The sequence below is a fragment of the Felis catus genome, chromosome E2 (assembly GCF_018350175.1).
Source record: "Felis catus isolate Fca126 chromosome E2, F.catus_Fca126_mat1.0, whole genome shotgun sequence".
Taxonomy (NCBI): Eukaryota; Metazoa; Chordata; class Mammalia; order Carnivora; family Felidae; genus Felis; species Felis catus.
The window spans coordinates 2,318,343-2,342,300 of record NC_058382.1 but is presented as its reverse complement, the minus strand read 5'-3'; the positions used below and the strand labels follow the sequence as shown (position 1 = coordinate 2,342,300).

Sequence of the window (23,958 nt, the reverse complement as noted above, 5' to 3'; positions counted from 1 at the left end):
GGCGGCTCTCGGGCCTGGGAAGAACCGGAACGTCTCGCCCCCGCGTCGGTCTGCGGCTTTCCGGGATCTGGACTACATTTCCCATCGGCCTCCGCGGCGCACCCCCCCCCCCCCCCCCCCCCCCCAGCGAGCGCCCCCTTTCCGCGTCCCGGCTCATAGCCCCCATCTGTGGACCACTTAGGTGGGTGTGAAGGGGACCTGACTTCCTGGAAATGCTGGTGGATGTTTTACAGCCATTCTTACTCGTGCCCCCCCACCCCCTTTTTTTTTAATTTGGGATGGAGTCTTGTTTGATAAGATTCTCAAAGAATTGCAAAACTTCAAAAGATTTAACACCACTAGTTTAGAAGCGGAGACTGAACTTTGAGAACATTTTAGATGATCTTGTAAAATAGTCCTTGTCCAACAGTGGGGAAACGGTTGGGTAAATCATGGGCCACTCTTGTAATAAAATATTACAAAGCTATTACAGATAATGCTAAAACAGTGGTCATAATAATAATAAAAAAAAAACTCCTATGACATGTTACCAATTGTTTCATGTACACATTACTTAGAATTAAATATTTGTAACATGCAAGGCATTGTTCTAAGTTCCTTTGACAATAGTACTCGTTTAATGATGAACTCACAAAGTGGTTAAATGACATGATTCTTAATACTTGGATGTTTTTATTCCAGTTGGTTTTGTAAGCCCATGTGCCAGTAGGAGGGTGGGTTTGACCTCTTTTCTGGAATGTTCTCATGTTGTATAAAGAGACTGCGTGTGAATGTCTTTCCTTATAAGTTAATGTTGCCCCCCCATCAGTTTTGATAGTTGTTTGGTGTTCCATCATACGGCTGGGCCAAAAGTGATTCAACTACTTGCCTACTTGTGGACTGCTAGATACTAATTTTTGTTCTGTTTTTCAGTAAATACTGTGCACACAGCTTTGCTCGCTGCTATGTCTCTGTACAGAGGCCTATGTATGTGATGGTAATGATTTGCCCACTGCACCCACACCCCTTTTATTGACTCAAGGCAAGGTCCACAAAGTAATGTCCACTAGGCCTTAGGTAGGGCTGTAAGGTTCTTGGTGAATTTGGAAGTTGGGTAAAGAGCCCAGGGAGACCTCTGAAGGTGGGCATGAGAGAGTTAGATGGTCTGTTTCTGGGAAGGCTTTCATTGTGGGCTGGGCTGATGCTGATGAGGTAGGCTGTGCTCCCTGGTCTGAGAACAGTCTGTCTTGTCCTTGGGACACCATGTGGCCTTAGTCACTGGACCAGGACTGAGCTCCCTGCCACAGATTTGCATCAGTAACAAGTTGGAATTCTCTGGATATTTAGGAAAAATCGGAAAGGGCCACTGGTTCCCTGTCACGTGGCAACAGCTAATGCTGTGTTTCCTGGAGTTGGGTAAGGGCCACTGTGATCCAACTCCAATTCTTGTGGGGAGTGGGGCGTAAGAAGGCAGGGACTTGTAACCACGGCATTCTGGGAGCTGTAAGGCAAGCTTGGCCTCTCATGTTTGTTCTTTCCTCCCCCAGCTCTGCCATCTCAGGACTCTGCCCTTCCCCAAAGAGAGGAACCAGGAGGAGGACCAGTCAGCCCATGACATTCTAAAAGTCATGTCCCTTGTGAGTCTTAAAGTTGTGTAAATATTTGCTTTCTTTATCTTGAAGCTTCCCACCTGGATTTCATCCAAAAATCTGGTTTTCAGAGGTTCCCATTTTAGGGACTAAAAAGACCAGGTAGCTAGTACCCTCTCCCACTGCCCCCTCTACTCTGACTACTGCCCATGGATTCGTTCTGTACAGCATTCCACATGTGATAGTGTGATATTGTGCCGGGAGGCTAGATAGAGCAGGGATCCATTTCCTTGTATAAAATGAGAACCAAGGGTGGATGAAATAGAGATGAATACTTGTGATAACTGACATGGAAAAGCATGGGAACTGGTCTTGGTTGGTTTCAATTTCAGGGTGAGGCACGATCTCCTGCTTTGGGAGGGATTGATGACTGGGTGTGTAACTTAGGCTTCGCCGGGAATCTGAGAGGTTAAACACCAGAAGTAAGGTCCACTTTAAGGTTGAACAGAGCATTTGAATGTGGATCATTCTTCAACAGCTTCTTCAGCTTAAGACCAAGAGAAGTGCAGATGTGGGGGTTGTGAGATAACCAGCCCGATGGATGAATTTTTCGGAATCTAGGTAGTCTGAGCTTCGAAGAGCCTTCAGAGATCTGATCCAACCTCGGCCTCCAAAATAAGAGAACGGTTGAGTCACTTTTTCACTTGGTAGAAAATTGTACAGCTAATGAAAATAATCTTAATTTAAGAGTTTTCTCCTAAGGAAGAATGCTTTGATATGTTGACATCATGATGAACCTGTATCTTCAACTAATTCTCAATTTATACAAATATCCTATTTTCTAAGATAGAAACATTTCTTCAGTAAAACATTTGGGGGTAAGTCTATCAGAAATTGTTGGTTTGGTTTGTTGTTGCTGCATAGAAGTTGAAATTACAGGTCTCTAGTTGAGAATTTTTATATGCCAAGGACAGAATGGGCAGCATGCTATTTTATAAAGTTTGTCACACTCGGGAAAACTCCACTTAGCTGGCTTTTAATTTTCCTCCCAGATCTGTGTACAGAGCTTTGGTTTGTAGTAAAAAGAATGTTCAACAACATTTCAACACCGTTTTCCTCATGCCCACCCTCTCTTGTCACCTGCTCACATTGGAGGCCTCCCACCCCAGCCTGCTTTTCACTTGAGCACCCCATTCCTGCAGAGACCGCCTCTGTCTTCTCTCGTCCCATCAAGAAACATTTCCTTGAAGTTTGCAGATAACAAACCTGCCTGTTGTTTCAGGAGTCAGACTTGTTCAGGGATGTGGCCGTAGTCTTCTCCCAAGAAGAATGGGAACGACTGGCACCTGCACAGAGGGATTTGTACAGAGACGTGATGTTGGAGACGTACAGCAACCTGGTCTCACTGGGTAAGGGGACCTGGTGTATTAGTTTGGATGTTATCTGTTCCTTCCTTATCAATTTCCGGGTACCTTTTCAGTGGTCAAAAAACAGCTCCATGGGCCGACACTGTATCTTCCCCAACCTGCAGGGGACTGTCAGGCCTCCTCTGGTCTCTCCTGCTCGATGACCAGATCCTGGATCTGAATTCTGGGGGCCCCACGCCATAACTGCGTGGCATGTTTTCTCTCCCATCCAGGTCTCGCCATCTCCAAACCTGATGTGATCTCCTTCCTGGAGCAAGGCAAGGAGCCCTGGATGGTGGAGAAAGCAGCAGCAGGAGGCCTGTGCCCAGGTGAGTGAAGCCTGCGTGGGAGGAGAGAAGCCACTGCATATACCCGTCTAGCGGGTGCACGAGGAAGCAGGAGCTTGGAGTTGGAAAATTTTCCCTTCGAGGTGCCCGACGCAGAGGCCAGGTCCGAGTTACCATCTGTTCTAGCCTGTCAGGTGGTTCCTTTCTTCCTGAGACATCTCTGTGTATCCGGGTTATCACTGCCTCTTGTCCTTGCCTACCTGGTTAAAGCGTCCTCAGCCTCCTTTGGTGAATCTTCTCACTTTCTTTAAATGTTGGAGCACCTGGGGCTCAGACTTGGGTGTCTTCTTCCCTGTTTATTTTCATTCCTCAGAACCTTCTCCATTACTTTGCTTTATTATATATTTTTTTCCATTACTGTGCTTTAAATACCATTCATACCTATGTTGTCCATCGTGGAGCCCCATGTGGACATTGTAATTCAAATTCATTGCAGTTAAACACATTTAAAAAATCAGTATCTCAGTTGCACTTGCCCCATTTCAAATATCCAATAGCTACTCTGGCTGGCTTGTGTCTACAGGACGCAGTGCAGATACAGAACATTTCCATCGTCTTCAACTTCTCCTTTAAACTCCACATACTTATCCAACGGCCTTCTCATCATGTCCACTTCAGTGTTCATGGGGCGCTCTGAATTTAACTTTCCAGTGAGGAGTCCTTGATCCTAACAATCCGCCCTTCTCTCTTTCTTCCACACTTTAGCAATAGGGTACTCAATTCTTGTACTTGGTCAAGTAAGAAACTCTTGAAGCATTCTTGGATTTTCTCTCTCGCATACCTATCCAGGCTGTCAGCAAATCCTGTTAGCTCTACCTTGAAATATGTCCAGAATTTAACCACTTCTCGCCGACACCACTGCTACCACTTCACCCACACCACCGCCATCTCTGGCTTAGACTATTGCAGTAGCCTCCTCCCCATCCTGAAGTGTTTTGTTCACACAGCAGCCAGAGTGACTTCAGATGTGGAAGATTCGTCCACGTTGAAGTGGTAGTTGGCCTCGGGGAGTGAGTGAGGTCAAGTGTGGAGTGAGCATCAGGAGAGACGATGTGTGCAGCTGTATGTGTGAACATATTCACAGGTTCTGGAGATTAGGACATGGGGATCTTTGGGAGGCCGTTATTCTGCCAACCACACCCATAATGTCAGTTTTGCTTTTGTTTTGTCATTTTAGTTTGACAGCATATGTTTGATTGATGTGCTGAGTTTTATTTACTTCTTAGGTGTGTGAATTTACATCGTGTTTAAAGAAGACCTCCCCCTTTGACATTATAAAATGAGTCTCTTGTGATTTTTTTTTTCTAGTATATTTATGGTGCTCTTAATGATTCCTGTGGTGTTTATTCTTCGTGCAAGATGTGATTTCACGTTATTTCCCAGGTTGTTACCCAGTTATTCAAACAGCATTTGTTAACTGATTTTATCTTTTCACCACTAATTTCCCTAGCCACCTTTATCATCTGCTCTGTTACCTCTAGATCTATTTGTGGACTTTCGTTTCTGTCTCGTTAATCTCTTTGTCTAACTACGTGACCGATACCATATTGTTTTAATTACTGGTGGATAGTTCCTCCTCATTCTTATTTTTCAGAATTTTCCTGACTATACTCATTTGTTTTTCCATTTGAACTTTAGAATTAGAATATCTGGTTTAAAAAATAACCATGTAATTATTCTTACTGAGATCACAGTAAATTTCTAGATTAATTGAGGAGAAAACTGATTTTTTAAATCGATTTTATCTATTTAAGAACAATGGTAGGCTTTTCCCTTCATTTATGTCCATTTCCTGGTTGTTGTAGAGTTTTATTTATATGGGTCTTGTCCATTTCATATTATATTTATTCCTAGGTATTATGTATTTATTGCTGTTACTGGAAGTGGGGGCCTTGCATCCCTATTACAGTTCAACTGGTTGTTTTATATAAGGCAAAAGCCATTCATGTCTTCAGATTAATTTTGTAATTAACCCAACATACTGGATTTTCTCATTATTTATAATAGCTTTCATGTAATACTCGAATTTTCCAAGTAGTCAATCGTATCATCCGCAAATGGTGATAATGTTTTTGCATTTTTGTACCACTTGGGTTTTCTTTTGCCTGACGAAGATGCTGATTACGTAGTACCCCCAGAACAATGTTAATGGGGGTAGTTTATGTCCTAATCTTGTTCTTAGCCTTAATAGGAATATTGTAAGTGGCTTCTCATGAAGCATAATATTAGATTCAAGAATGAGATAGAGATATTTAATTAAAGAAGCATCCACCTTTTCATATTAAGTTTTCTTTTTTAATCTGTCAAGTCTGGATTATATGAATAGATTTCCTAGTTCTGAATACTGAATCTAAACATTCACCTGTTGCATTTCTTGAGTCAATTGTGGTAATTTATATTTTTTCTGGAAAGTGCTCTTTTTTAAAAAAATTTTTTAATGTTTAATGTTTTTGAGAGAGAGAGGGAGACACAGAATCCGAAGCAGGCTCCAGGCTCTGAGCAGTCAGCACAGAGCCCAACATGGGGCTTGAACTCACAAGCCGTGAGATCATGACCCGAGTCAGCATTGGACGCTCAGCCAACTGAGCCAACTCAGACATCCAATGCTCTTTTTTTTTTTTTTTAATTAATTTATTTTGTGAGACAGAGAGAGAGAGAGAAAGAGCAGGGGGAGGGCAGAGAGAGGAGAGACAGGGAATCCCAAGCAGGCTCTGTGTATTGTCAGCACAGAGTCTGATGTGGTGCTTGAACCCATGAACTGTGAGATCATGACCTGAGCCAAAATCAAGAGCTGGATGCTTAATCAACTGAGCCACCAAGGTGCTCCTTCTCTCTTTTTTTTTTTTTTTTTTTTTTGCCCCTTCTCTTTTTAATTAAAAAAAAAAAAAAAATCATGGTAAGATATACATAACAAAATTCACCTTTTTAACCATTGTAAAGTGTGTAGTACATTGGCATTTGGTACGTTCACAGTGTTGTGCAATATCACGATTATCTAGTTCCCTCATATTTTTATCACCCTGTGGTCTTCCACCCTTCTCCGTTTTCTTTTTTATTTTTAATGTTTATTTTTGAGGGGGAGAGAGAGAGCGAGGACGTGCATGTGCACGCACGAGCAGGGGAGGGGCAGAAAGAGGGGACAGAGGATCTGAAGCTGGCTCTGCATTGCCAGCAGGGAGCCAGATGTTGGTCTCAAGCTCACAAACCACAAGATCATGACCTGAGCTGAGATCAAGAGTCCAACACTTAATCGACTGAGCCATCCAGGCACCACTTTAATTTTTTTAGGAATCTCCATACTGTTTTCTATAGTGATCACACCATTTTACATTCCCACCAACAGAGCACAAGGATTCCAGTTTCTCCACATCCTCGTCAACACTTGTTATTTTCTGTTTAGTTTTGTTTTGATAGTGGCCATCCTAATGGCTTTGAGGCAATATCTCATTATAGTTTTGATTTGTGTTTCTCTGATGATTAGTGATGTTGAACATGTTTTAAAATGCTTGCTCAATTGTATATCTTTGGGGAAATGTCTGTTCAAGTCCTTTGCCAGTTTTTTAATAGGGTAGCTTTGTTGTTGAATTGGAAGAGTTCTTTATATATGCTGGATATTAACCCCTTATCAGATATGTGATTTGCAAATATTTTCTTCTGTTCTGAAGGTTGCCTTTTACTTTTTTGATTGTTTCCTTTCATAGTGAAAGTTTTTAAGTTTGATGTAGTCCCATTTGTCAATTTTTGCTTTTGTCTTTTTGTCTATTTTGTCTGTTTTTGTCTATTTTTGCCTGGGCTTTTAGTACTCTATCTAAGAAATCATTGCCAAATGCAATGTCATGAGGTTTTTCCCCTATGTGGGTAGCCAATTTCATCAGAACCATTTGTTAAAGAGACTGTCTTTTTCTCATCATGAGGTCTTGGCACCCTTATCAAGGATCATTTAATCTTATACATGGGGGTTTATTTCTGGCCTGTCTGTCCTGTTCCATTGGTTAAACTTTAAAATACTCTGCCAGGCTGCTCACGAAAACATGAAATTGATACAGAAGATCTCATATTATTGTTGCTATTTTGCAGTTCTTTTTAAGTTTATTTTTTTATTGAGAGAGAGAGGTGAATGCACAAGCAGGGGAGGGGCAGAGAGAGGGGGAGAGAGAATCCCAGGCAGGTTCTACACTGTCAGCATGGAGCCCGGTGTGGGGCTCTATCTCAAACTGTGAGATCATGATATGAGCCAAAATCAAAGAGTTGGACACATAATTGACTAAGCCACCCAAGGGCTGCATTTGCTTTTTGTTTTTTGGTTTTTTGAGAGTGTTTTTAATGGTGTGTCCTTAGAGGCAGCCAAAGTTCTTTCCACGTTGCCCAAAAAGCAAGTAATGTGTCATTACTTTAATCCTAAAACCAAACTCACATTTGGGCATAGTTACATGTTCCTAAACTAGTCTTCTCTTTCTACCAAGCTGGCTTCAATTTTCCATGTTCCACTGCAATCTTTTGATTGTCCTTTATAGGATGGCAGTCAGATGTTGCTAACTGTTGAGTAGGTCAGCCACCAGTTCATAGGTCGCCATCATAATGACGGTATTTGGAATCTGTCTCACTAGAGTTGTTAGACCACAGTGAAGAGACCCAAAACCTTTCTTCTGAACAACCACACATGGTGTCTGGAAAAAATATCTATACGTACTTGGTGCCCTCTTCACCTAGTCTTGTTCTTACAATTTTACATGAATGCTGTATGGTTATAGCACAAGGTTTTTTTGTTGTTTTTTTTTTTGTAATGTTTATTTTTTTTTGAGAGAGAGAGGGAGACACAGAGTCTGTAGCAGCTTCAGGATCTGAGCTGTCAGCATACAGCCTGAAGCAAGGCTCGAACCCATGAACTGTGAGATCATGACCTGAGCCGATGTCAGATGCTTAACCAACTGAGCGACCCAGGTGCCCCATAGCACAAGTTTTTGAGAGGACAGCAGCATCATTCCCACAAAATTTGGTATTTCTTTCACAGACTCTTCATCATCTTCCATTATCAAAGTCATCTTTTATTCTAGTAGTTTTTGCTTAATACTTCTACAAATAACCAAATGAATAAAGTTCTGTGAAATGCCACTACCCGAGGCTGATCTCCTCCTATAAAGTCTTCTTTGGGCATGTGTCTGCTACACTTTATGAGCACATTAAAAAGTACCCATTTGTTTTTCATAGTTCCTTGTATCAAGCTGTAACCAGTTCTTTCTTAGCCAAATGGGATTGGTTGCTGTGGGTATAGTAAAACAGGCCACTGCAGCTGAAGTCATGTGACAGGTAAAATGAGGATCTACTACATCATTCGACTTTTTCTCACAGTTTGAATCAGCAGCAAAGAATGTTGCTCGGGAAGAAGCCACCTCCATTCAATTGGGGCCTGATCCTCTAAACAAGGAACAGACCTTCCTTTTTCCAGGGTCACATTTAGGCACTGTAAAGGTCCAGAAGAGACGGGTTTAGTAGACACTAGGTCTAAGCCGTGTGTTCAGCTGAACTTCAGAGGTAGAAAGCATCACAGCAGAAGACCATAGCTGTGTTACTATAACTTTCAGTGGACATGTGCGACCAGCCCCCCATCCTGCCACCTCCCCTGGCAGGCAGATGCGCCATCGTGTCCCTCCGGCCAGATGAAGATCCAGGCACCCCTCCCCATCGTTTTTTAAAATGCACTTTATTGAGGTATAATTTACATTCAGTACAATGGCATGCGTTTGAAGCATACTGTTTGGTGAGTATGGACACATGTGTACACTTGTGTAACCGTCAGCACAGGCTAGAGAACATTTTCATCACCCTGAAAAGCTCCCTTGTGCACTTTCCCTCACAATTGCTCATACACCCAGCCCCAGGCAACCAGTGATTTCTTTGTCACTCTAGTTTATGTTTCTAGGGTTCCACAGAAACATCCTTTTCTTTTTTAATGTTTATTTTTGAGAGAGAGGGAAAGAGAGTGAGCAGGGGAGGGGCAGAGAGAGAGAGGGAGACACATATCTGAAGCAGGCTGCAGGCTCTGCGCTGTTAGTACAGAACCCAAAACAGGGCTCAAACCCATGAACCTCGAGATCGTGGCCTGAGCCAAAGTCAGATGCTTAACCAACGGAGCCACCCAGGCACCCTGAAACATTCATCTTTTTAAAAAACATGGTTCACAGATCGGGTGCCTGGGTGGCTCCGTCAGTTAAGCGTCCGACTTTGGCTCAGGTCATGATCTCGCTGTTCATGAGTTCGTAGCCCCACATCGGGCTCTGTGCTGACAACTCAGAGCTGGAGTCTGCTTCAGATTCTGTTTCCTTCTCTCTCTGCCCCTCCCCCACTTGCTCTGTCTCTCTCTCTCAAAAATAAATAAACATAAAAAAAAAAAAAAACATGGTTCAGAGGTGATTCTGATCCACACTAACATTTTAGAGCTATTCTTAGAACCTCCTTCTGACTACTTCATCTCAATTTATGGTATTTCCTCTCTTTCTGTTTTGCATATCTGTTTTCTAATTACCTAGCCACGTTCAAGAGCTTATAAGTATAATCATGAGTCTGGATTTTCTGGGTTTACTATAGAAGTTCCTTTTTCTGGAAAAGGGAAAAAAACACATGGTTGTTTTTTTTTTTTTCCTCCCCCCCCCCCCCCCCCAGAATTGGACTCCAGGTATGATACTAAGGTATCCTCTCCAAAGCAGCATATTTATGAGGTACAGTCACCACAGTGGGAGATAATGGAAAGCCTTGCAAGTTACAGTCTTGCGTGCTCAAGGTTCCAAGATGATTGGGAATGCAGACAACAGGGAAGTTCAGATGGACATCTGAGTCCAGTGATAGTCAATGATGAAGAAATGTCTACTTTCAACCAACAAGCACCATCATTTCCTTTTTATCAGAAAATTCATACTGGACAAAAGCCCTATGGATATGATGACTGTAGAAAAGATTTCTGGCAGGAAGACTTCCTTATTAATCATCAAGGAATTCATACTAATGAGAAACCCTATAAATGTAAGGAATGTGGCAAGGCCTTTAAATATGGCTCACGATTAATACAACATGAGAATATTCACTCTGGCAAGAAACCCTATGAATGTAATGAATGTGGAAAGGCTTTCAATTCTGGTTCAAATTTTATACAACATCAGAGAGTTCATACTGGTGAGAAACCTTATGAATGCAAGGATTGTGCAAAGGCCTTCAGTCGAAGCTCACAGCTGATTGAACATCAACGAATTCATACTGGTGAGAAACCCTATCAATGTAAGGACTGTGGCAAGGCCTTCAATAGGATCTCACATCTTAAAGTACATTATAGAATCCATACTGGTGAAAAACCCTATGCATGCAGGGAATGTGGGAAGACCTTTAGTCATCGGTCTCAGTTGATTCAACATCAGACTGTTCATACAGGCAAGAAACTCTATGAATGTAAGGAATGCGGGAAGGCCTTTAATCAAGGCTCAACTCTTATTCGTCATCAGAGAATCCACACTGGTGAGAAACCCTATGAATGCAAGGCATGTGGGAAGGCCTTTAGGGTGAGCTCACAACTTAAGCAACATCAGAGAATTCACACTGGAGAGAAACCCTACCAATGTAGGGTATGCGGTAGGGCTTTCAAACGGGTCTCACATCTCACGGTACATTATAGAATTCATACGGGTGAGAAGCCTTATGAATGTAAGAAATGTGGGAAGGCCTTCAGTCATTGCTCACAACTGATACAACATCAGGTAATTCATACTGAGGAAAAGCCCTGTGAATATAAGGAATGTGGGAGGACTATACACCATGATTCAGCGATGGCTCAACATCAGAGAATGCACAATAGAGAAACACAAGTGAATATAATAAATGTAGAAAAGCCTTCCATCAGCACCTACCCCTTACTAATCATCAGAGAATTTATGTTAGCAAGCAACCATATAAATGGAAGCAGTGGGGAGAGCCCGTTAGCTTAGGCATCACAGCTTAGCCCTTAAACTTTGGAGAAAGACTTGAAGAGTGTAATACGGATGAGAATGCCTTCATTCAAGCCATCCTTTATCCTGAATCATAAGATTTGTAATGAGGAACAAATTTATGGATATAAATTGTTTACTCCATGATTATCAAAAAAGCAAGGGAAGGTTGGAAAAAGTTTTGCCTCTAACACATTCTGGAATTACATTTTCTTTCTTTTCTGTCTTTTTTTTTTTTTTTTTTTTCAAGAGAGAGTGAGTGGGAGAGGGGCAGAGGGATTAAGAGAGAGAGAGTGAGAGAATCTTAAGCAGGCTCCATGCCCAATGCAGAGCCTCTTGCGGGGCTTGATCTCACAGCTGTGAGATCACGACCCAGGCTAAAATCAAGAGTCAGACACTTAACTGACTGAGCCCCCAGGTACTCCCAGAACCACATTTTCTAAACACACTGTAACAAATTTAACAATAGCCAATTTTTTTTTTTTTTTTAACATCAGCCAAAAGTTTTCATTTGCTTGGAAATCAAAAAGAAAAAAAAAAGCCAAATTACTCTTGGGTTCCACTTCTTTTTTTTTTTAAGGTAGGCTTCACATAGAATGTGGGGCTCAAGCTCATGACCCTGAGATCGAGTCGTTGCTCTACTGACTGAGCCAGCCAGGTGCCCTGTTACTCTTGGGTTAATAAGGAAATAATCATGCAAATGATTATGAATGGTAATGAAAAGAATGACAATTGAGAGATTTATATTCTAGGAGTTGGAGGATGTGGCTAAAGTTAGAAGAATTTTTATAGCCTTTAAATGCATGCAAAGTGTGAAAACCTGAACGATTGTTCTCAAATATATTAAACATACTATTTGAGAAGCCAGAAAAGAGAATACCAAACACCCACGTGAAGAAAGAACAAATTAATAGGAAAAAAATGAAATTAGAAAGTGGTTATCTTAAAGTAGTCTCAGTTTTATTTCTTCCTGGCCCAGGAATAAACTACACTTAGGATAATTTTTCTCAATTCCCATGTTTTAGATTATCTTTCATAACTTCTGTCGAACAGAGGGGTCAGTTGCCTACATAGTGGCCATACCCAGTTCCCTTTCCTATTGGCAGCATCTGTGTCTTGGTCTTAGACTCTGAAGCTAACAGATGCAAACTTTTCAGCCTCTTTTGCAGCTCAGGGTGGCTCTTGTTCCGGGGTAAGGCCAGTATGTTCCAGGGGTCTGTAGAGGCTTCTGGGAAAGATTTTCCTTACTCAGAAGAGACCAGAACATTAGGAAGACTCCCTCTCTTTTCATCTGCTTTTAAACATTTTCCCATGAGAACATAATGCCTGGAGCTGTTGGCCATGTTGGAACCAAGAGGAGAGAACAGAGGAGCTCAGAGAAGCTGACCCAGAGTCCTGACGACACTGAACTATCAGGCCAATTCTGGAACGTCTCTGAAGCCTTGTGTAAAAGAAACAACCATTCACTGCTGAACTTACTTTAGTTGGGTATTTTGTAAACTTGCGGCCAAAAGCGTCCTAAATTACATAACTTCAAATTTTATTTTATTATGATGGGTAAATGTGGCTGAAAGTACTTTTTTTGAATTTGACATTTCTCTTTGTGGCTAATTCTGGGATTGATTTTTGTATATATTCTGTAACGTTGCAAAAGAATATATATATTCTACTTTTCTTAGGTACAAGATTCTGTGTAAGCCAGTGGATTATAATGATAAAACTCTACATGTTCTTATATAATTTGTATACTGGATCAGAATTTTCCAAAATTGAAATTTTTAAACCAAGATCTTGAATTTCCAAAGAGTTTTACTTTTTAATTTATGTTGCTTGACCTATAAAAACATACAACTTAACCCCTATTTATGAATCCTACCTTTTATCATTATATAATATCCTAACTCTGCCAAGTGTAGTGGTTGACAAACCAGATCTGGCCCACTACCTGTTTTATAAATAAAGCTTTATTGGAACACAGCCATGCTCATTTATTTCCATATTGTCTACTGTTTTTACACTACAACAGCAGAACTGAGTGGTTGCAACACAGACTGTGGCCACAAAGCCTATATTGACTGACCCTTTAGAATAAAAGCTTGTCAACCCTGGCCTACTGTAATCCTTTTAAAATTTTATTTCCATACCATGTAATATTACTAATAGTAATTTGTCTTTGTTTACCTGGTATATTTTCACCCATTCCATTATTTTCAACCCCTGTCATTTTAGTGATTTCTTATTTTAAAAAATCGCTGATATTTAAAAATTGAAAATATGAGGGAACCTGGGTGGCTCAGTGGGTTAAGTGTCTGATTCTTCATTTTGGCTTAGGACATGATCTCACGGTTTCGTGAGTTTGAGCCCTGCATGGGGCTCTGTACTGGCAGCCTGAAGCCTGCTTGGGATCCTCTCTCTCCCTCTCTGCCCCTCCCCCACTTGTGCTGTCTCTGTCTCTCTCAAAATAAATTAAAAACTTAAAAAAAGAAACTGAGTCTTTTTTCTGTAAAGAAATTCGTGTTGGGTGTAATTTCAACTTTATTCCTTTCATTTTAGTGTGTATTCGATTTATTTTGGGCTTTCCTTTGCTCATGTTGGGTGATCATTCCTTTTGCTAAATTGGAACTTAACACTGTACTTAGGGTAGTGGTCATCTCCCCATTCTTAATTATTATTTGGGCAGAATGAGAGCAGTATTTTTTTATTTTTTTAATGTTTACTTATTTTTGAGAGAGATAGAGACAGAATGCTAGTGGGTTAGGGGCAGAGAGAGAGGGAGACACAAAAGCAGAAGCAGGCTCCAGGCTCTGAGCGGTCAGCACAGCCCGTCACAGAGCTCGACCCCATGAACCATGAGATCATGACCTGAGCCAAAGTCGGAAGCTCAACCAACTGAGCCACCCTGTTTGGGTCCCAGGTGCCACAGAATGAGAGCAGTGTTAACAGTTTCTCACCCATTGTTAATTTTCTCTGCCACTTTCCTTCAAGAAGAGACCACTCTTGCTTTTTCTTTCCTGCAAGCCGATTCACAATTCCTCCATTTCACTAACCTAATAAGAACCTAATCCAAAGCTTTTAGTTTTTCTCTTATTTATTTGATGCTCAACGTTACTTACTGCCAGACCCACTCATGATAACCATTTAAATTTAAAGATCCTCAGGGAGAGTAACATTCATTGCTGGGTGCTGTTTCTTTTCATCTTTTTTTGCTGTCTCGTAACAGTTTTATTTCAAATCCTATTTTGTTAGGCTGTTTTATTGAGTATTTGTATTCTCTGAATGCTTGTATGTCCAAAACTTTCCTGGGCCCTCACAAATTATATTTTTGGCTTGTAGAACATTCTTGGGATTATAGGTTTTTTCTGAATAATACGATTTTCTTAGCTTACGTAGATATTTTTGTTTCTGGGGTGCCTGGGTGGTTCAGTCAGTTGAGCATCTGACTTTTGATTCCAGCTGAGGTCATGGGATTGAGCCCCAAATTGGGCTCTACTAAGCATGGAGCCTACTTAGCAATTCTCTTTATCCCTGTGCCCTTCTACCCCACTCAGGTTCTCTCTCTGTCTCTCAAAGAGTTGTTTCCTTTTGCTGCTATAACAAATTATCAAAAACTTACTGGTTTAAAACAACACATTTATTATCAGGAGGTCAGAAGTCTGAAATAGGTTAGGTCATTAGATCTCTTGGGCCAAAATCAAGGTATTTTTAAATTTTTAAAAAATGTTTATTTTTGACAGAGAACATGAGTGAGGGAGGGGCAGAGAGAGAGGGACACACAGAATCCGAAGCAGGCTCCAGGCCCCGAGTTGTCAGCACAGAGCCCGACGAGGGGCTTCAACTCATAGACTGCGAGATCATGACCTGAGCCGAAATCAGACGCTCAACCAACTGAGCCACCCAGGCGCCCCCAAAAGTAAGGTATTGATGGGATGTGTTCTCTTCCAGAGGCTCTGTGGGAAAAACCATTTCCTAGCCTCTTTTAGCTTCTAGAGGCTGCCTGCATTCCTTGGTGTGGCCCCTTTGTGTCTTCAATGCCAGTAATAGTTTGCTGTGTCTCACACTGCAACACTGCAACACTCTTTGCCTCCTCTTTCACCTTTAAGGAACCTCCTGATTATACTGGGCTCATGTGGACAATCCAAGATAATCTTGTCTTAAGGTCAGCTGATTGACAACCTTCAGTCTATCTGCAACTTAATTCCCCCTTGCTACCAACATAACATATCCACAGGTTCCTGGGATTAGGACAGGGGCCTCTTCGGTGAGCCATAATTCTGCCTACCACAGTAATTGCTTCTGTCCTAGCATTTGGCAAGAGTTTCCATCCTTAGAATTCAGGACCTTAAGTAGGATATGCTGGGGAGATAGTCTCATGTCTTTTCTTAGCCCAAGGAAATTTTCTTCTAAATATTAATTAGTACTTCTCAATTGTTCTATTTTATTCCTTTTTTTAAAAAAAAAACTTGAACATTTTTGAATAAGCAGTATATCCTCACGATTCAAAAACAAGCCCTTCTATCCTCTTCCCTTCCCTTCTCTCAGAATACTACATTTCTGGGCTTTGATTCTTCAAAGGTATAACTAATTCATCTCTTCTTTTTTTTTTTTTTTAATTTTTTTTAATGTTTATTTATTTTTGAGACAGAGAGAGACAGAACATGAATGGGGGAGGGGCAGAGAGAGAGGGAGACACAGAATCGGAAGCAGGCTCCAGGCTCTGAGCCATCAGCCCAGAGCCTGACGCGGGGCTCGAACTCACAAACCGTGAGATCGTGACCTGAGCCGAAGTCGGACGCTCAACCGACTGAGCCACCCAGGCGCCCCTCATCTCTTCTTTTAATATCAGTAATCATAGTTCCCCACAGTAACCCTGCAGCCCAATTATATTTTCGTTATTGGAGAAAAAAATGCAGACGTAGAAAAGTTAAGTGACTTGCCGAAAAACACAAAGCTAGGATGTGAGTGGTTGAGTTTGGTGTTTGCACTTGGGTCTATGTCACTCTAAAATCTTTCATCAAACACAGTGCCTGCAGGGAAATGGTCCTCTATGTATTCCAGCCCCATCGAAGTTGAATCAAGGTGGTAAATTCCTTAGAGAAAGCAGTATCAGAGATAGAAGACACTTACTTCATGACATCATAGATATTGGTGCAGCCACCATTCCCAAGCCCAGGCGGCCTCGCTGGAGTTTGGACTCGTCCTATGCCACCTGTGAAAAATTTGGAACCAAAGCAGGTGTCTGGGAAAAGTAAGATCTTGTGGGAAAGGAGTGCCCTCCAATCAAGAATGACTGGGAAAATCTTAGAATCTAATATGTCTGCCCATGTGGTAGAACACTATACAGTTAATAAAAATAATATTTTTGAAGTTTTCCAGAACAAGGAAAAACGTCCATGATCTAATGTTAAACATTCACAAGAATGAACGTATTCTCAGGAAATATCCTTGTATTTAAATTGCATCTGGTCAGAAAGAATTTGCAAAGATTACTTTCATTTTTTAATGTTTATTGATTTTGAGAGAGAGGAGAAAGAATGAGTGGGGGAGGGGGCAGAGAGAGAGAGAGAGAGAGAGAGAGAGAGAGAGAGAAAGAGAGACAATCCCAAGCAGGCTCCGCTCTGTCAGTGCAGAGCCCAACTTGGGCTCAAACTGTGAGAGCATAACCTGGGCCAAAATTAAGAGTTGGTTGCTTAACCAACTGAGCCAACCAAGGGCCCCAAATACTTTTGTTTTTAATTTTTAAATTTAAAAAAATTTAAATTTACATCCATGTTTGCTAGCATACAGTGCAATAATGATTTTAGGAGTAGAATCCTGTGATTCATCCCCTGCATATAACACTCAGTGCTCATCTCAACAAATGTCCTCCTTAATGCCCCTTGCCCATTTATCCCTTCCCTCTCCTCACCTCCCCTCCAGCAACCCTCAGTTTGTTCTCTATATTTAAGAGTGTCTCATGGTTTGTTCCCCTCCCTGTTTTTATGTTGTTTTTGCTTCCCTTCCCTTATGTTCATCTGTCTTGTATCTTAAATTCCACATATGAGTGAAGTCTTATGATATTTGTCTTTCTTTGACTAATTTCACTTAGCATAATACCCTCCAGTTCCATCTACATAGCTGCAAATGGCAAGATTTCATTCTTTTTGATTGCTGAGTAATACTCCATTGTATATGCACACCACATCTCCATTCATTCATCTGTCAATGGACACTAAATACTTTTTTAAATGAGTGATTCTATGGACCTTAGGTAATTTAACTGGTTTGCTGTTATTGGACTCAATACGTTAAGGCTATCTGCAGTTTCTTTACAGTGGTCTCCTTCCCTTCACATACTTCTCCCCTCAGGGCCATGTGGTCTCTCAGTTTTTAAAACTAAAAATGTTGGTTTTTCACACCAGGATAGCCACAAGGATGCGGCCATCTTTGAGCAGAGTGTGGGTGGCTAATCCCTGTCTCTCTCCGTACTCCCACACATATCTACCCAGAGGGATGTGGACAAATTGGAGAGTGACAGGAGTCTCAAATTGTTGGTGAAGAGCTTCCTCTCAAAATTCATTGACTGTCATCTGGAGCATCATAATTTCTCCATCATGACTCTCCAGGGAACTGCTAGTGTTTGACTCTGGGAATCAACAGTTTCAGACTTATAATGCTGGAAATAGACCAGTCTGAATAATTTCTGAAATTTTCCCTCCCTGATTCTTCAAGCCATTCTCTTTGCCTCTCTGTATCAATGTCCTCTCAAGGGACTGGGCTTGAGGTTTTGAACAGCAATAGCATACAGGTCTGACTCATTTTCCTATATGCAGGGCTCAGCAGTTCTAAGCCAGGTGTGATTGTTGGTGCAAGGGAATAGCCTTTGATGATGAAGAGACAGCAGCCTAGGTGAGGGAGGAAGGGGGAAGCCATTGTGGGAAAAAACCGCACATCTGTTTGGCAAGACTTTTCAGAATTTCGTCCTAAATTCTTTCCTTAAATGCTTACAGAGCTCTCAAGCTGACCTTACTTTTGTCTTGGAGCTCAGGCTGAGCTGCTCTGTGAGAGACTCCAGAATACGATGGCTTGAACAGTAGAAGAATTTACTTCCCGACACTGAAGGTCAGCATTTGATCTTGGACTTCCCGGCCTCTGGAACTGTGAGACACAGATTTCTGTTGTGTATAAGCCACCCAGTCTGTGGTATTTTGTTGTAACAGCGCTAACGGACTAAGACACCAGGTGACGTGTTGGGGCTGGCGTGTGGTTACAGCTGGACAGACGTTCCTTCTCCCCTGTTGTCTCCACTACGTTTCTCCGTGCTAGGGCAGCCCTCCTGGGGAGGGCTGGGGAAGGTTTCCTTGTTTCACCTTTCCCCTAAGTAGTCCCTTGTGACTTCATCTCACTGTAAGGAGGCTCTTCCGTTAGGTATCCCACCTTGGATAGTCTTGGGCATGTGACACCTTTCCGCCTACCCGAGGACAAGGAGGTCATCTGAGCTGAGGATGGATTCTCAAGGAAAAAGCATCTTTGGGACTCTTGACTTTGTAGCCCAAGTTTCCTTACATTTGGGCTGGTAAGCCTTGGCTATTTTTTTTTTTCAGAACTTTGATGCTCTTAAGATTTTGGGGGTGAATTTTATTTTAAAAATGTGTTTTCAGTGGGAGGGTTGTTTTGAATAACCTGGCCTCTCTACTCTTGAAATCCTGGTTTGTTTTTTATCCCCCTCTAATCTCTTAAGATCAGTATTAAGATTGTGTGTGTGTGACGAAGGTATTTTTTTTTAAATTTAAATCCAAGTTAGTTAACATGTAGTATAATAATGATCCCAGGAATAGAATTTAGTGATTTATCACTTACATATAACAGTGCTCATACCAATAAGTGTGCTCCTTAATGCCCATCACCCATTTAGCCCATTCCCCCACCGAAACACCCCATCAGCAACCCTCGGTTTGTTCTCTGTATTTAAGAGTCTCTTATGGTTTGTCTCTCTCTGTTTTTATCTTATTTTATTTTTCCTTCCCTTCTAGGTTCATCTGTTTTGTTTCTTAAATTCCACATATGAGTGAAATCATATAATATTTGTCTTTCTCTAACTTATTTCACTTAGCATAATACACTCTATTCCCATCCACATTGTTGCAAATGGCAAGATTTCATTCTCTTTGATCGCTGAGTAATATTCCATTATATATATATTTTATATATATATATATATAATATATATAGTATATAGTATAGTATATACTATATAGTATATATAGTATATAGTATATAGTATATAGTATATAGTATATAGTATAGTACAGTATAGTATATATACTATATAGTATATATAGTATATATGTATATATATATTATATATTATATATATATATATATAGTCACATCTTCTTTATTCATTCATCAACTGATGGACATTTGGGCTCTTTACATACTTTGGCTACTGTTGATAGTGCTGCTGTAAACATCGGGGTGCATGTGCCCCTTCGAATCAGCATTTTTGTATCCTTTGGATAAATACCTAGTAGTGCAGTTGCTGGGTCATAGGGTAGTTCTATTTTTAGTTTTTTGAGGAACCTCCATACTGTTTTCCAGAGTGGCTGCACCAGTTTGCATTCCCACCGGCAGTGCAAAAGATATCCTTTTTCTCTGCATCCTCACCAACATCTCTTGTTGCCTGAGTTGTTCATCCTAGCCATTCTGACAGGTGTGAGGTAGTATGAGATGAACGTATTTAAACATATAAAATACAGGAAGTGGGCACTTATAAAATTGTTAGAAGGGTCACAAGAGCTGACTTTGCAAGGTAGGTCTCCAGAAGTGCCTCCCCAAATGTGGCAAATCTGAACCTTCAAAACATGTGCTCCCTCAGCCACAGTCCAGAGGTGGAGCTGCAGGGGGCTGCCTCTGGGACCACCAACTTCAAGCACATGCTGCTTTACCTGCAATCCAGGGTCAGAAGGTAAGATGATGCGGGGCGCCTGGGTGGCTCAGTCGGTTAAGCAACCAACTTCAGCTCAGGTCGTGATCTCAGGGTTTGTGGGTTCAAGCCCCATGTCGGGCTCTGTGCTGACAGCTCAGAACCTGGAGCCTGCTTCAGATTCTGTGTCTCCCTCTCTCTCTGCCCCTCCCCCACTTGCACTCTGTCTCTCTCTCTAGAAAGTAAATAAAACGTTAAAAAAAAAGAAAGTAAGATGATGAAACCACCACTCACTGTTGCCACAAACGCGTGGAACGCGGAGTTTAGACCCCAGCCGTGCTGTCTCTGCCACCACCTTTTGGTAGCCACAGCAGGAGGAGATGCTGCCTCTGTCATCCAAATGTCACACAAGGGCATCTAAAGGGTGGAATCTTATTTCTGTTCAGAGTGCTTTGTGCACAGAGCAGGAAAATTACTTTTCCAGCCTATTCATGAGAGGAAGTCCAACCAGGACGATGTGGCAATGAACTCCAAGTGCCAGCCAATTAAAATTAGCCACAGGAACTGTACTTTTACAGGGTTTTCTAGAATTTGTATTTAGGTCTTTCTCAACATCCTCTGGTTGGTTTGGTTTGTTTTCCTTTCAGCAGTGTGACTTGTTTCTTCCTTGATCTCTTCATGTATTTTAATCCATGCTCATTTTATGTTCTCTCAGTTTATGTAGTTATCTTGTTCTTGTCTGTGGTTTCGGCTTGTGCCCTGCTCCTTTGCCGGGGGAGGCAAGCTTCGTCCTGCATGCTGCTCTGATGAGGTTGTGTCTGGTCCTTGGAGCCCCACCTAGGGCTCCCCAGTTGGAGCCCCATTAGCATGTTGGGCATGCATGGTCATCTGGATGCATCCTTCCTGCTGAAGCAGGAACTTGGGATTTTGGAGAGCGCCAGTGGGCGGGCCGTCCCATCCCTGTTTCCTCACTAGGGCTGGAGATGTTTCCACTAGGGTTGGGGATGGCTGAGATATGACCCCAATCTCCCCATCGACCTCAATGTATTAGTTTTCTATTTCTGTTTGATCAACTGTCACAAGCTCAGAGGCTTAGAACAATAATCCTTTACAATCTCCCAATTCCATGGGAGTGAGCATAACTCAGCTGGATCCTTTGCTCAATGTTTCACAAGGCTACAGTCAGCGTGTTGGCCACACTGAAGTTCTTATCTGGAGCTGAGGGTTCTCTCTCAAGGCTACTGGTTGTTGGCAGAATTCACTTCCTTACAATCATGGGTACCCATGTTCTTGCTGGCTGCCCACCAGAGTCACTCACAGCTCCCGGGGGCCACACCTCTCCATCAGTGGTTCAGAACACTGATTTTCTTCCTTGAGGTCAGCAGGAGCGTGTCTCTTTCTGACTTCTGCTTTTAAAGGGCTTGTTTGATTAAGTCAGCCTCATTTAAGCTAATCTTCCTTTTGGTAACTCAAAGTCAGCTGATTAGTAGCTTAATTATAATCATACAGGGCATGCAACATGGGAGGAGCAGGATTTGGTGGGGAGGGACGTCCTAGAAGTCCGTCCAAAATTTTCATGAACACCAGAAGGCTGGCACCAGACGAGGGAGGAAGAGAATTGCAACCTGTCCTTCTGGGAGGCAAGGCTGACCGCTCATGGTTTTTCTTCCCTCCCTGGTTTTGCCCTTTCAGGACTCACCCTTCCCCAGGAGAGGAGGCTGGATGACTCATTGGCCCTTGCTGTTTGGAAAGCCGTGGCCCAGGTGAGTCATGCTTTCTTTTCCCTTCCTCAAACTGTGCTCATTTTGTATGAATATAGGACAACTTCCTTGGATTTCCTGTCTCACCCATGCATGAAAAGATCAAAAGGCCCTGAGCCATCGCTAAGAATCCCTCTCTCTCTGAACCTGCGTTCATGTATCCACATGACGTAGACTCTCCTATGGACTCAATTCTGCAGAAATGCATTGCTTCAGGGAAACGTGAAAGACTCCTATGTGAAATATGATTTCATGGACTAAAGGAACCACACGTAACAGTGCTTTAATGGTAACCTACAGACCAGGGTTTCCCAGTTAGACAAGATGGGCCGTGGTGTTGGTTGGTCTCTGCTGTGGTCCGAATGTATCCCCCCAATTCATATGTTATGGTATTTGGAGATGGACCTTTACTAAGTGATTAGGTCAGGGTGAATGGGATTAGTGTCCCTATAATAGAGGCTCTAGACAAATCCCTGGTCCTCTTCAACCCCGTGAGGACGTAATGGGAAGTTGACCAGTGGTACTTTGTTATAGCAGCCTGAATGGACTAAGACAGAAGGTCTCAGGTTCAGGACCTTTTGAATTGGGGTTGGCATTGGGAATTTGAGGCATTGCCCAGCAGTCCCTCCATCCAGCCCAGATGGATGCCTGACCCAAGATCAGATGTGATGCTGAGCCATACGTGTGGGTAATGGGTCACATCTGTGTGAGCCTGGTTTATCGCCCATCAGCATTCTAGTGCTCGGGAACAAGGAAAGAGTGTGCCTGGGGATGAGCTAGGTGAGACTAGTCAGAGTGCGTGAGGTGTTGAAAACCATAAATTGGCAGAGCTAAGAATGTCCCTAAAGATATCTTGTTCAACTAGATGTTCAACTGGGTGGTTGAACTGACTGGATCTTGGCTCAGGTAATGACCTCACAGTTCGTGAGTTCAAGCCCCACATCGGGTTCTGCGCTGATGGTATGGAGCCTGCTTGGGATTCTGTCTCCCCTTCTCTCTGCCCCTCCCCTGCTTGTGCTGTCAAAATAAAAATTAAAAAATAAACTTAAAAAAAAAAAGGTATCTTATTCAACCTCAAGTGCCCAGAAATAAAAGAGTTTGTCACTTAGTGCAACGTCATGGGAAATTGTGCAGCTGATAATAATAAGTCTGTATTGGGGCGCCTGGGTGGCGCAGTCGGTTAAGCGTCCGACTTCAGCCAGGTCACGATCTCGCGGTCCTGAGTTCGAGCCCCACGTCAGGCTCTGGGCTGATGGCTCAGAGCCTGGAGCCTGTTTCCGATTCTGTGTCTCCCTCTCTCTGCCCCTCCCCCGTTCATGCTCTGTCTCTCTCTGTCCCAAAAATAAATAAATGTTGAAAAAAAAATTAATAATAAGTCTGTATTAAAGAGTCTGACCAAATAAGGAAACATTTGGACAGTGATGAAGCTGCTTCTTCAATATATTTAAGAATAATACACAAATCCCATAATTCCTAGCACAGATTCTGTTAGTCATTTTGGAATGATTCCATGAGAAAAATGTTTCAGGATTTCCTGAGCTCAACACGAAGGCGATTTGAGCCTGATAGTTGTTCGTTGTGCTGTCTTGTGAACAGGTGACCGGTCAGCGGCATCTGTGGTCTCTACCCGCTAGGTGCTAATAGCGCCCCCTATCCCAGTGGCGCCAACCAGAGTGTCTGCAAGCATTACCCACTGTCTTCTGGGGGCGCCATATTGTCCCTGAGAGCCATTTCTCTAGTTTGAGTTTTCTTGAAACATTATGAAAGCACTCAAACACTGAAAACAATATCAGTATATTTCCATATTCACTCCTTTGATTTCAGAACAGAAGGAATAGAGAATTCAGACATGTGAATTCAACTTCTACAGTTTATTGGCAAAACATTGAACTGACTTCTTTTCGTTCATTGAAGTATCTTTTGATGGCTGTGTCTCCCTTTACGAAGGAAGTTGTGCTGCTCTCCATAGAAATATCGAGAACATACGGACCCTTCTCTTGAATTG

The 23,958-nt window shown here is 42.2% G+C and overlaps 1 protein-coding gene and 1 pseudogene across 3 annotated transcripts; one reads left to right on the top strand and one right to left on the bottom strand.

Moving 5' to 3' along the window:
* Window positions 1-74: 74 nt before the first annotated feature.
* ZNF582 (zinc finger protein 582) lies at window positions 75-23,926 on the top strand. 3 transcript variants are annotated; one of them, XM_045046794.1, is made up of 5 exons: window positions 75-1,616; window positions 2,851-2,977; window positions 3,208-3,303; window positions 21,886-21,956; window positions 23,783-23,926. In XM_045046794.1, the coding sequence occupies exons 1-5, from the start codon at window positions 1,608-1,610 to the stop codon at window positions 23,789-23,791; spliced, it is 312 nt and encodes a 103-aa protein (XP_044902729.1). In that variant the 5' UTR covers window positions 75-1,607; the 3' UTR covers window positions 23,792-23,926. The 3 variants fall into 3 exon arrangements, with proteins under 3 accessions (XP_044902729.1, XP_019674631.2, XP_019674634.1); XM_019819072.3 differs by lacking the exons at window positions 21,886-21,956; window positions 23,783-23,926 and adding an exon at window positions 9,982-13,268; XM_019819075.3 differs by lacking the exons at window positions 21,886-21,956; window positions 23,783-23,926 and adding an exon at window positions 4,630-5,691.
* LOC109494651 lies at window positions 7,854-9,058 on the bottom strand (annotated as a pseudogene).
* Window positions 23,927-23,958: the final 32 nt, after the last annotated feature.

What these genes read in the sequence shown, in the direction of transcription:
- ZNF582 (XM_019819072.3), top strand. An exon ending in CAGCAACCTGGTCTCACTGG is followed by an intron (nt 2,978 to 3,207) that starts GTAAGGGGACCT and finishes TCTCCCATCCAG; the next exon opens with GTCTCGCCATCTCCAAACCT. An exon ending in AGCAGGAGGCCTGTGCCCAG is followed by an intron (nt 3,304 to 9,981) that starts GTGAGTGAAGCC and finishes CCCCCCCCCCAG; the next exon opens with AATTGGACTCCAGGTATGAT.